We start from the raw sequence: 14,128 nt of genomic DNA on the forward strand, positions 1-14,128 counted from the left end.
CATGTGTGTTTCGTATGTGATAAGTGAGTATTTCTTGTGTGAGTGATGAACAAAACGTAATGCTGTTTAGCAGTAACTGAAGAAGGTGCTTTGGTAAAGAACAAATTCAAGCTATGAAAATTTGTGCTTCTAAATCTGGAAATCCTCAGTTAAGCTAGGAGTTGAGTAATGGGGCCGTCCTGCATGTCTACAGGCAGTTTAACTATGCATCTAAATAAGGGATAGCAGTTTACATCCCTCATTTATTCCAGTCACTGATCAAATATTTTGGTGGAGTGTAATGCAAACAGAACCACATGTCTAATCCTTTCCTTACAATGAACAGTAGGCCACATCCTAAACCACTTATGTAGAAAAAGTCCTTCTGAGGCCATTATTCCAGAGCTGAATAAGCCCTGTTGGGCTGATTCATGAGGAATGATGCTTAAGTATGCTCTTTGCAAAAGACTTCAGGCAACTATACCCTCCATTACGTACAGTGGGGTTATATGGGATTAGTATGCAGCTGACTTTTTGTCTGCTTTTCTGTATTTCCTTTGACTAAGTACCAAATTCCCAAGAGACTTATTGATGCCATATTACCCGTTAAAACGCAGTGCATATTTATGTTTTAATTAGGACTGCTTTTGGCGCAAAGATTGAAGTTATGACGCGTTTATGTCCTACTTTTGAAAGCAATTGGTAGGTGTGTGTTCTAGGAAGGACAGTGCAATAGGTGTGATCACAGTCTTTCAGATTTTACTTACTTTCCGTTTGCTTCCCTTCTGTTCACTTGCCAGAGACCCTAAGGTCCTGGTGTCCTTGGTCTGCTGCTAGGGAGGAGGACAGACCTGCTGCCCTTCTTCCTTTCCCCTGGGCCTGATCTCTCCTTGCAGTCCCTCTCTCACCTGTGTGCCCTCCCAGGAAGCCCATTCAGTTTGCTAATCAGGCAGAAAATTATTTCCTGGGTTGGTTGGTTTTTTTTTTTGCATGGGTTTATTGCTGGTCCTGAGTTTCTGAGCCACTGGGGATACAACAGCCAGTGGAGGCAAGCAGCAAGACCGTGCGACTCGGGGCCGGGGGCGGACAGGAGGTGGGTGGAGGTGGAAGACCCTGCCGCCTTCCTCCAGCAGCAGAGAGTGTGGGACTGGCGCGGCCACGGCGTTTCCCCCGTCCCCACGCTGCTGCCGCCTCGCTCCCTGTCCCTGCTTGCTCTGCAGCGCCTCGCTTGAGAAAGCGGTTTCGTTCTTCTTGGAGAAGCTCTAATTAGGCTATAGATCTAACAGGAAACTGAAGGCGGTAAGACCATATGAAAAACTAAGAGAAAGTAAAATTAAATAAGAGCATAAATAGCTTCAGGCAGCCGGATTTACAGGTTGTAAAAGCAGGACAACATAAGGCACTTAAGCCTCCTTACCCAAAACAAAAGAATGGAGTGGCTTAAAAGTCTTGAAAGCTGTCTCTTTTTCCTGAGCTTTTTTCTGATCCCAATTTTTCTATATCTGTTTATTTACAAGCATTTTTATTTCCTGTATTATTTACAAGCAGCTTTTAAAATACGGAGTCAGTTCAGTTTAGTGAAATACAATTCATCATCCCATTACAAGTTGCTCTACTGTGGAAGAGAACATCCTTCATGCCCATAGGTTCAGCTTTGATGCAGCCTTCAGTATTGACCGCTGAGGCTGGGTTTGGTCAACCCTCTGCTTAAACTTGTCAAACAGTTTTTGGGTTCGTTTTGCCTTCTCCTTTGGTCAAAAGCTATGGTTTGTGGATGGAGGCTGGTCACGGTCGTCACAAATGACTTTTGCTTAGTTCGTTTTTTCACATGAAGAAATACATAGATGTTTTTTATAACATGATTCTTCTTTCTTTATTCTACAGAGACCTAAGATTTAATAGGATTAAAGAAATCCAGCCTGGAGAGTTTAGACGGCTTAAAAACCTGAACACACTGTAAGTTCTTTTTCAACCCTAAGGCCCTTTCCCCTTTTGATTTAATATGATTAATTTGATAATGTGTCAAATTTGCTCACTGATCACAGGTAAGTAGTCTCACAAATTTCAGCTGTAGTATTTACACAGGTGAGGGAAGTGGGGTTCAGGCCCAAAGGATTTGAAAGCAAAACCAGCCTGATTAAAATAAAAAAAGAAATTATTTACATCCTCGTGTTTTATTAACATACTTTAATTGGAGGTATGAGAAATACAGGGCTTTACTGTATACTTTTTCCAAATTGTGCAAAATTACTTTCGTGGAATATGACATGATAAGTTGTGGAGTTACAACAAAGCTGTTCAAAGGCTCAGATGTACAAGTGTGTTGCAGTTACAAAAATATTTGACAAACTAATGTTTTGAACTTCCCTGTTCTAACGTGCTCACCAGGACTGGCAGAAGTTGGAAGGTTTTGTTCCCACTGAGCTGCCTTTTATGGAGGTCTTTGTTATCATATATGTTTGTGAAGAGAAGTTTGTGTTTTCTAAAGGACTTTTTACAAACTGTAGTGCAAATAGTATGTGTATTGTAGTTTTAAGTTCGTATCTTCTTTGTCATTACTTCAAACATCACTTTTGAGACAAATGCATGCATGTTTCTCTTCTCTAATATATTAGCAGACATGAGGAAGAAGTAAGATGGTTATTTTTACTTTTAAATGTACGTAATTTATATATATATTACAAATTTGACTGTTTTCTAGAACAGAAGTAGTGTGTGAACTGAAATACAGTAGTAATATCAGTGAGCTTTGGATCACTATTATCTATTTATCTTGCAAGCACATAACAACAAATGTATTGAGACATCTTGTAGTGTATATTCACACCAGAATAAATGATAGGATGTTCCCCCAGAAGTATATTGTCCAAATCTGTGCTACCAAGATGTTTTTACCAGCTATCCCTACTTCCAGTCACTTTTGATCATACCTCTGTTTGCAGTTGATCCCCAGTTTTGAATTACAATTTCTCAACCTCAAGTTTTAACTGTCCAAATCACTGATCTGAGATCCAGTAGTCCCGGATAAAGACAGGATTCGTTAAGTTTGGATTCCCTTCTCTTCATAAAACCACTGCGTGAGGGATGAGTGCAAATCTGTGAATAGGCAGTTGTGTTCCTGTATGTTGTAAAGGGCCCAGTACCCAGAATATTGCTAAGCATCATCTAGGAACATTCACTTTAATGCCCCTGCTAATGACAAATTTTTGTTAACAGTGATTTTATCAATTTCAAACTGATGTGTAGACTTGAGACCAAGATTTTTTTTCCCTTCATCTTCATCTCGGATACCTACAAAAAGCCACATTGTATCAATTTTTAGATTTTTTTTTTTCTTTTTTTATTTCTGTCTATTTTTTTCAGAGTTTTCTCCTGCAGGGCAGTGACTGAGCAGCTGTAAGCACGTCACTTATTCTTCTAACAGTTACGGTTAGGGGAAAGTGTTTTCTTTTGTTATTTTTTTTAAGTTTTCTTTTTAATGCTACATTACACCTGCTATTACACTTTTTTTTTTCCCCTAGTGTGCCTGTATGTTAAAATCAATGGCTGTTTATTTCTTTTTATAGGCTTCTAAACAATAATCAAATCAAAAGAATACCTAGTGGGGCATTTGAAGACCTTGAAAATCTGAAATATCTGTAAGTTAAATGAATGTCACTTTTTGCATCAATGTGTAACTGAACTTCTTTAATGGGAAAGTGTTTTAATCTGACTCGGTATATCAGGAGATAAACTGCTTTGAAAAACTGTGAAATTAATTTATGGGATGGGGCAACTGTGAACCTTTGTTTCTATAAATAGGTGCTTTGAGATTTGCTGATATAAGACTGTGGTATCTGTAGGCAGTAGATTTTAAAGGGCTTGCTAGTTGCTGTTTACTATATGCAACTTAAAAGATAATATAAAAAGGGATATGTTGAAAGGTTTAGGAAGCCACCTCTTTAAGGTTCACCGAAACCTTCATACAGGTACTTTTTAAGTTTGTGTTTTGAAAAGTGGTTTAAAAGCAGCTAGTCCAAGATTTGTGTCTGCAGAAGCTTGTAACTTATATAAGCTTTTTAACTGCTCCTAAATAATTCACTTATCGCCGTATAAATTCATAAGAGAAAAATTAAGTCAAAGACAAAATAGAAAAGTACCTGTATGATTTGCCGTAAGTTCTATGTCTTCAGGCACCCTGTATATTTTAAGACTAACTCCTCCCATTTTTAACAAATATATCAAGTGTATTCATTATCCGAATAAACAAAAGGCATCAAAAATGTTATTTTTATCTGTATAAAAGACTAAAGCTGAACAGTAAATTGTCATGGATTCTCAGGTCTAGTCTCTGGAGTCCACCTTATGTAGTGTCATGTAGAAAAGTTTCACTCCATTGTCTTGGAGTATTGATCATTGCTTGAATGCTGTACAGGAAAAAATGGTCACTTTGAGATTTCATTGTTTTGGAAACAATTCAGAAGCCTTATTTTCCATCTAGTTTTCAAGAATGCAGCCTGAATAGCTCTAAGGAGGTGGGAGAAGGGAGGAAAACAAAAATCACATAGTTTTGTGCAGACACATTACCTGGTTTTCCAAGCTGTGTTTGATTACACTTCCTGTTCTCATTTTTAAGTGTATTGTCTTTCAGTAATAAAATTCTTTTTTCTATATACAATAGCAGGAAAAAGAATATTGAAAAAACTATCCCAAATGAATTATTAAAGTCCATGATGTTTTTATTTGTTACAACATGTGTTTGTATGGTGGACCTGGTAGTGGAGTACGTCAGGTCTCCTGATTCAGGATGGCTAAGCTTCTTTCCATAGTCAGCCACTGTGCAAAAATACTAGTTGGTTCTTATTAGTTCTTTGTTTTCACATGCTTGCCTTTGCCTACCTGTAGTAAACCTGAGATAAAACTCAACTGTGCACTCTGTTCAGTTCAATAAAAGAGTGAAAAGAGATAACTATGATTTGTTTTCATATACATGTAGTAATGTTTATCCAATCTATGTTGTTAAGAGGAAGATCTTTTCCTTTTCTCTTGTTCCCTGGAAATTTGAATATAAAATTCAATGTGGTAGGTCATTCAACTGCAGAGAGCTCTTCTTTAAAGCCATCCCCCATTTTGCTAAAATAAACTTTAAGATCTTTTTGCCTATTTCAGTGGCTGCGATATAAATGTTTAGCTTTAAACTATACAGTCTTAACGTTATAAAAATGCTGGAACTGGTCAGATAATCAATGTGGAAGGCTTAAATGTACCAAATACATACAGTTCAGCTGTGAAGATTTCAGCTAAGTACATGCTAACTGTATTCTGTGGAACAAAGGGAACAAAACAGACCATTTTTTTCTCAATAGGATCAACTGAAGTAGAAATTAGGAGGGAGAGATTGTACAAAAGTTAGAAATATTGTTAAGAATTTCATATTATAAAACCAAATCATCTGGAATAATTGAGGTTTTATATGGCCTGATCCTATGGATATTTGCAAACCTAACTTGTATTGTTGTGTTTCATAAAATGAGATCATTGGTCCATGATGTTAGCTGTGTTCTTATGAGAACTCAAGTACTGGACTGCAGATGGTTCTGAAAATATATAATTCACTGAGTAATTTTAGAAAGCCTGTCATTTCTCAGTGGCTTTTATTTAGCGAAATATAAGTGTATATAAATATAAAATGTAGAACTATTAGTAAATATGAATATTTGACTATGTATAAAAATACCTGTAACTATATAGTTATATATAAAATATGTAAGTATAAAACATGATACAGTATATAATAAAAAAAAAAGCCAGAGTCTGAGTGATTAGATGTCAAGGCCCATTCCTGTATCTCTGCTGAAGATCAGTTTTTGTGCTTTCGGACAAAACTTTTTTCCAGCAAGTGTCAAAGAAGGCCTAGCATTTTCAAATGGTTCTTTGTACTATTTCTGAAATTGAGCTTGGATTTTTATGAGGTATATGTTTTCAGAATTCTCTATCTGAAGAACAAATTTTGACAAAGAGTAATGATACTTCCTTATTTTCTGTACATTAAAAATATTCATCATTGTAGAAGTTGGTCTTTACATTATAAAAAGAAAATTATGCACTTACAATTTTGAAGCTTATTTATAGGAATATTTGTTATCTTGTTATCTTGTTCTTTATGTAATTGAAATTTCAACAGTTCTATAAACAGTTTTGCGTGATCTTGCTGTGTTGTTTGTGGCAATAATTTGTCTTTGAATTCATATACTAAAAGTTGGAAAGAAATTATTATTACTGTTTTGCTATGAAACAAAGAGAATACTTTTTTTTTTTTTGCTGCCTTTCTGCCTTTCTGTCTGTCTGTCTTTATTTCGTATACCTTAGTGTTGGCAATATGGTTCTTTAGTAAGGATCAAAAAAGCATTAGTAACTTGGACCCCATCCATAAGATAGTTTATATCTCCACTTCAGTGATTCTGTGTAATGTTTTTGGGTCTTATGTTCCCCTTCTGCAAAGGGTACTGTAAACACTCCTGTCTAAAATAAACTTTAAAAGTTGTCTTCATATGAGCAAAATAATTGGTAACATGTTCGCAATTTGTTGTTCCTGATACAAGATGTATAGGTATATGTGTACATGATGTATATGGTACACTGAATATATTTAATTGACTTCCTGTGAGTTATTTAGTTTACTGACTAGAGGTGGTAGTGCAGAAAGATGAGAAAGAAAAGCTTCCCAACCTTATAATGTAGATGCAGGCAGATTTGTGGCAACTTGGTAGGGTAATCCTTCCTGATCCTGAAAGTCAACAGTTTATTCTCCAAGAGAGAAAATAATTGGGAATTGAAGGTAGACACATACTACTGTTTTAACATGTAGGATACTAGAAGATTTGGAATCAGCAGTGGAAAAAAATGAGGTTAAGTTAAAAAGAAAGAATTTAGGGAGGAGATATGGAAAAATATGAAATATAGATTAGTGATTAAAAAAACCTTTCCAGTTAAAGAGAAGGTACTTGGTCAGAGCATTACAAAGCAGTAAACTAGAAGCTAGTGTGAAGGAAATAAAAATGGAGAATGAAAATAACTTTGGCAACAACATTGAGACGTTCACCTAGTAAGAAATGGAGAGGTGAGGAATCAGACATGACAACATTGCGATACACATATGATAAATGGAAATTAAGATTGTATGAAATGTATCAGTTCTGGAAATACTAAAAGGGAACATGCAAGGTTTGTTTTGCCTTTGGTGAATGAAGTAATAGTGGTAGAAGATACATTATAGGTGTGCCAAAGTGCTGAGTTGCTGACCTCGCCCTTCTAGAAATGGGATTAGGTCACGTTTCCTTCTGTGCCTTCTGCCACTGTTGCTGTCGTGGTCATGTTACTTTGTCCTTTGACAAGCTCCAGTGATTCTGGATCTCATTTCTTTTCAATTCATGTTGCTAATTCCACTGTCTCCTTTATGTTTCTATATAAATCTCTCTTTGCTGTATTTATTTACTTGTCAGGTTTAACTCTACAATGCCTGATATTGCTATTACTTTTTACTTTTTTTTCCCTCTAGTTCCAAACAAATACATCTGGACCTTACTTGCCTTAAATCACATGACTTTTAATATGGTCCATTAAAAAAAACCAAACAAAAACCCCAAAATTATCCTCATAGGGGATCTAGCAAACTTTTTAATTAAAACTACTTTTTTCTAATTTTCTGATAACTGGTTACCTATTTGTTTTTTTCATTTCCCAAGTATGTGACCAGTACCTCTAGCCTCTATCAGCCTTGCTTGCATTTCTGGAAAAATGCTGGGTTTTTCAACTCTTCTGAAAACAGTTAGTAGTAATTGCCAGAAAATAATTTAATGTCTTAGTATAATATATCCCTTTTTCATCTTAATCCACTGTTTATTCACTCTTTGTAAAATCTAATGGTTTAGTTCTGTAAGAGAGCTTTTAGGTAAATTAAATGATAAATTACTTTTTCCCTAATTATACTCTAAATCTGTTTTACACTAATTAACTGGGATAAATTTTGAGAATGTTTTTGTTAAAGATTAGTGCAGTGTTTACAAAGTTTTACTTGTTAGGCACAGTAGCACTTTAGAAAGACAAATATTTTTTGTGAGTGCTACTTATTTGTATTTTGTATTCTGTCATCTCTCTCCATTCGGCAAATATTTATAAAATTTTCTTTCTGTTAATATCCTCAGGGAAACATCTACACAATTAAATGAAAGTCTGGTTAACACATCTGCCATAGGACATACGTGTTTGTAGCCTTGGGGTTGCTGGGGTTTCTCTGTGGAGGGGGGGCGTGATGCACTGAGGTCAGTTGAGTGTCCTGTAGGTGAGGGTTTTCTGATCCGAATGGAAAAAGTTGTGGTTTAAAGCTGAATCCCAAATAAAGTCCCACTATGGTGCTCCAAAAGGGGACATGAAGGGCTGCTCTCTTCCCTGCAGTATGGTGGTAAAAGTTTGCAAAACTACGAAGTCATTCTCGCACCTTTATTTTTCTCTGACACACCTTTATTTTTCACTCTGCCTTACTTTGTCTGCAGAAAGTAAATAAAAGTAACATGACTGATTCTGGTAAAACTTTTTTTTAAAAATTGGATTAATTCAGATTTCTGGAATAAAATTGTTCAAATGCCCACAAGAGATACTTATCTGAGGTTGGTTGTTAAAACCATCTTAGCCCACTCTGGTTCACTGGCCTGATCAGAAGTTTTGTACTCAGAGGAATAGGAGGAATTTCCACACTGCCAAGTGGAGTGTATTAAGAAAGGCAAATAACGCTTTAGCTGTTCAGTCCTTGAAATTTTCTGAGGAGTGAAAAGAAATGGTGCATTTAAAATTCTCGCTGGAAAATAAGATAGGAATTTAATATCATACAAAGAGGAAAATTAAGGAGATACAAAATTGTAATGACTATGATCCTCAGATGAATCTGAGTCAAAAGAAATATTTGAATACTTGTGAAAAAATATTTTTTTCAAATAGAATAAAAACCAATTCCACATCCAAAATGTGTAATACATCTACTCTCTCTCTTTTCAAATTATTTTTAAAGTTTTTACAGTAATTTCATATGACAGTGTTTTTTTTTCCAGTTTAATTTGCTCATAATTTTGAGCATTTTAAAAACCTCAGAAATTTTTCCTTCCTTGTTATTCTGTTATTGGAGGAACTCTGCTTTTTGTTCAGGTGCATGTCTCTGTATATTAATGTGTTGGAATCGCAGCAAGCAATGCATTGGAAAATTAAATTTAGACTCAAGGGAAGGATACTACTCCATATTGTCCCTCAAAGTTGTCATGAGTTGAACATCAGATATGCACAACTTTTTTCCTTTTTAGGGCCTATTGTGAAATATTGCCTGTTGTCAAGTTGGTGTAAAAACTGCCACCAACTCCAGCAGAGCCAGTATTTATCTGTTGCATCAAAAGAAGTTTGCAATATTTCCAGTAAGTTACTGAGAACTGTAATAATAGAAAAGCCGAACCCACTACTAATAAAATGCCTGCTAATAAAGCCATTTGTGGTCCAAAGTCTCTTCATCCCTTTTTCGTAGAAATCCATCCCTGATTAACTGAGTTTCAAATAATTTGTCAAATAATTGTGAGGAAGTTCTTAACTGCAAACCTGTTCCTAACCTAACACAAAAAGAGGGTGACTGACACTGAACCCCAAAAGTATTTTCATTTGCTGCCTCCATGCAGAAACTGCAGTCATCGGCTAAACTGTGTGATTTTTTTTTCCAACACCCTCTGACTAAACCACCCTTGCTGTTAAAAGCATTATGAACATGAGCATGTACAGTGATCCATCCCCACTTATTTTAATTCTGTAGAAAAGATATAGACAACACATGTGAACATACTGGTAGCCTGCATACGTTTATTCTGTTTAGAGTATCATTGGGGACCTAATGTCCATCTTCTACACAGTGATAAAACAAACATACAATGCTGTTTTATGAATGCATTACCAATATTCTAACTTGTACTTTTTTGTAAATATTCAAAAGGTGACTCTGGTGGAGTTATAGAAATTCTCAGTTTGTTCTCCAAGTCCAATAAAAAGACTTATTCCATCATAATTTGAATATTTGTACCAGTATTCAGATGAGATATTTTAAAGAAAGCAAAAGGCCAATGGCATCCCTGGTGTGTTCTGGTAAAGGCACTTCTGATGCAATTCTGTCCCATTGAGTTGAATTTATTTTGACTTTGGCAAGCCCATCAAGAAACTGAGGGGCAAAGAAACAGTAAGTAGTAACAGTGAGCACTGGGAAGCCCAAGACCATCCAGGTGACAGCCTGGGGGCCTACAAGGCCCCAGACTTTTGTCTTTCCTGGCAAACATTTGGGATGAAATCTGAAGGACAAAGTATTTTTATGTGTATGTGTTTAGGTTTTGTTTTGTATTTTTTTCCTAATATGTAGTTGAAAAACTGTCTTCATGTGTCAACTTAATTCTTCTTTTCCACCTTCATGTAGCTCTTGTTTGTGTACTAATATTACTGATTGTTTCTTGTTTCAGCTATTTGTACAAGAATGAAATCCAGTCAATTGACAGGCAAGCATTTAAAGGACTTGCCTCTCTAGAACAACTGTAAGTGCCTTTTCTCTTCTGTGCTGTCATCTCCATGGTTCCCCTGCAGAGGAAAAGTGCACGCCTTGATCCGTACATCCTGCCTGCATGCTCTGCATGTCCGCACTCCCTGGGTTGTTAGGCAGAGAGCCTCATAATCATTTGCATGTGAAAAAACACAATTGATCTCTGTGTCAAATTCCTCATTTCTATGTTTGTCTTTTATTTGTGATTTGCATTCCCGGTGTCCCTATACATTGTTACATAGCTTTGACGAAGAAGAAGCATTATTGTGGAAAATGTTGAAAACTAATGTGTATTGCTTTAGAGAGAGATTCTGATTTCATTTCTGTAGGTGTTATAACATTGCAATTCCTTTGGCTGCAGCAGTTACTTTGTTTTATGCAGCATAACTAAAGCTGAATTAGCCTCCTGAAGTTTAACCCAGTTTTGTTAGATTTTAATACAAGAAGAGTTTTTAAAATTAAAACCTTACTATTATGGATATGTGTTAATAATTACCATATACAGTTGTTTAAAAAGTAAGAAAGTTCATTATTTGTAATGTAGATGCTTCAGTAATGTCTTCTAGAAAGATTGATTAAAATCATACTCCTTTTCCTGTATAATGACTGAAAAATAATTTCTATCAAAAAAGAATGAAAAATGCAGTCCTTAGCATGACAAAAAACAGATTGTATTGATACCATTAAGTTTATATTTTGTCATAATCGGAAAGCATTGCTATACATTCATTGTGGTAATGTTTAGAAAAACAGAAAGCTATAAATGCATAGCTATTTCACGGTTTGGCTGCCAAATAACAGTACTAGACCAATGAGTTTTGTAGCATATAAATTTTGGGGGCTGAATATCTTTCTTCTAGGAGCAACATAAATTTTGAAACTCCTGACAGTTATTGGTGTATTACAAATTTTCTATGATATGTACCAGTTTCCCTGTTGTTATAAACCTCTTGTGGATATTAGTGGACACAGTGTGTATCTGAAATGAAATGGCACTTCGGATGGGTACAAAATCATAAAAGCTCATTTTAGAGGGCAATAGATGCCTTTTGAAGGAAGAGCTTCTATATAAAACAAAAGTGATAAGTATAAAACATATTTATATATGTCATTTGTTTCCTTTCTCTTCCTCTTCCTCCTACTCTAGAAATGATTACTGCAGCATATTGACAGCAACTGGTAGGGCTTACTTGCATGCTAATAGCAATTCTTATTTTCTTTGTAGAATTTGAAATATTGAGGCGCATTTATTGAATAACTAATGCTTCCAAAATAATACTCTTCCCCATGCCACAAGCCTAATGCGCTGCAAGTGGCAACATTTGTCCTTTTTTCTTTTGCTCTACTTCCTGTTGATCTATGTTATGACTGAAAAACATGAGTCACTTTGGAATTATTAAAACCTTCTGAATGTGCTTTTCCGCTAGGTTGCAGTTAAGTGTCTCTGCCTGCAGTGATACCACAGTGTATCAGCTTAAGCTCAAATTGGAGACATCAACATTTTTTCTGTATGAAATTAAGTTTTAAACAGGGTTTGAGTCTCATCTCTAGCCGGGAAGTATGGAAACAGAGCCTGGCACAGTCGCTGCTCAGTGACTGCCCTTTGTGTCACGGCATCGGCTGACACAAGTAGTGCCTATGGCTGGTCTGGTGAGCTGCTGAGGGGGTTTCCTGCCCTGCTAGCTGCGTATCAGAAAGCTCACTTCTTTTAGAGCCCTTCTTCTGGGCAGATCTTAAAAAGAAGGCTTGTCAGGTGGGAAAACGGGAGTGCAGGAAGCCAGTGGCAGACCTGGAAATAAATTTAATGGAGGGTATTCATTGAGATTTGTAGTTTATGAGAGATTTGTCATTTATGCATCTTTAGCGTAAAAATAGGTTCTGACTCTACAGTCTGTTTTATCACATTGTCTTTGGAGAAACACTGTTCATAAGACAGAAGTTAGTCTTTGTGAACAAGTTCGCAAGTCCTCTAACTTCAGTTTGGGACTGTATCGACTACTCAGTCGATATTTCTGCACTTGAGTCTTCTATGGCCTCAAGTTAAATGCATTTTGCTACTGGATGTGTTGATTCAGCCAAATGCTCTTCTCAGTGCTCAGCAGAGTTCTCAGAAGTAGATGCTGTGGTCCACATCTCAGGGAAAGACTTGACGCATAGTAATTTCTTCTAGTTCAGTGAAGCAGAATGAAACTGATAGTTGCTTTTTTTAAAAAAACCTGAAGAGCAAAGCAAACACTTTTCTGCGTTTTTTTGTTTGTTGTTTTGTTTGTTGTTTTGTTGTTGTTGTTGTTGTTTAAGAGAAACTGTAAATATAGTTTGATTTAGGAGACCTGTTGCATATATAATGGAAAAAACCCAAACCCAGTATTTACTGCGGCTGGCAGGATCCTTCTTAAACCTCCATGGCAGAATTTTTAGCTGCTGATGTGGTAGAAATATCTTTTTCTTCGGAAATTTCTGCCAAGGGAATAAGATCTTTGAATCAGATCTTGAAACTCACTTGTGCTAGAGTAAATTCTGAAAAACCTTGGCAGTTTTAGATGCTTGAACGCACTGAGCCATACATATTTCGTCACCTAAATCTTCAGTCATGGCAAGGCATGAAGGGAGAAAGTCAGCTGATGAAAAGTAGCCGCTTAGTACCAGTTTAGACCCCGTTAAATCTGCAAGACATATGTTTGGGTCTGGCAAGCGTAACACAAAGCTGCAGGAAACTTGCATTTTTTCAGAGCAGCAGCCAGAAGGCAGCCAGAGCACCCGAAGGGCAACGAAAGCTGCCTCTATATGCTTGCACTTAGACAACCGCTATATGGCTCTATATGCCTGTGCTTAGACAACTGAATCCCACCTGAAATATCACAAATAACTGGCTTGGGAGGTCATGAGTTTGCTGTATCTGGATCCCAAGATCGAATTCTAAAGGCACTCTATTTCCAGATGTGTGTACGTTGCTTTTCTTCCAAATATCTGCTATATTTTTTGAGAGCTCAGCTTATGAGCTGTATGTATCAGAGACAAAAAGTGTTCACTGCAGTTAACTAGTGGGATCCCCAAATACTAATGGAATTATTTAAATCTGTTTACCTAATCTTAGTTGAATACTAATTATACATTTTCTTTTAACGTTCATATTAACATACTAATTTTGCTCTTTATAGGCTGTTATTAGAGGTATGCTGTAGTTTATATACACATGTACATATTTGGGGGGAAATTAATAGATAAAAATGTTATCTTGCATATAGTGATGCAGCTTGTTATATTCATTTTATTTCCCTCAATTCAATTTTCATTGTCTTTGAAATGTTGCTATGAAATTTTAAAAGTTTTATATTACAAAGAGTTCCTGGTTTTTGCATAACTGTATGTGAGCAGTTACGCACATTTAGCACAGTGGAGCCTGATTAAAGTCTCATTGCTGCTAAAAATTCCCATGGTAAAGAATAATGAAAGAGAATTAATTAATAAACAAACCAACCGACCTAAAAGGTATGAAAGGGGGCTTGAGAAGTACATTCTTACTATTCTAAAATAAGATCAGCTAGGGACAACAAACCT

General features: G+C 36.1%; 1 protein-coding gene across 1 annotated transcript in view; it reads left to right on the forward strand.

Annotated features, from left to right (window-relative positions):
- PXDN (peroxidasin homolog (Drosophila)) overlaps nucleotides 1-14,128 on the forward strand; it is a 94,903-nt gene that overhangs the window by 35,229 nt on the left and 45,546 nt on the right. Inside the window, exons 4-6 of the mRNA XM_010566755.1 lie at nucleotides 1,864-1,935; nucleotides 3,546-3,617; nucleotides 10,494-10,565. Coding sequence (XP_010565057.1) covers nucleotides 1,864-1,935; nucleotides 3,546-3,617; nucleotides 10,494-10,565 — 216 coding nt within the window. The remainder of the gene's footprint in view (nucleotides 1-1,863; nucleotides 1,936-3,545; nucleotides 3,618-10,493; nucleotides 10,566-14,128) is intronic.

This window comes from Haliaeetus leucocephalus, unplaced genomic scaffold, assembly GCF_000737465.1.
Source record: "Haliaeetus leucocephalus isolate CR32 unplaced genomic scaffold, Haliaeetus_leucocephalus-4.0 Scaffold217, whole genome shotgun sequence".
Lineage (NCBI taxonomy): Eukaryota > Metazoa > Chordata > Aves > Accipitriformes > Accipitridae > Haliaeetus > Haliaeetus leucocephalus.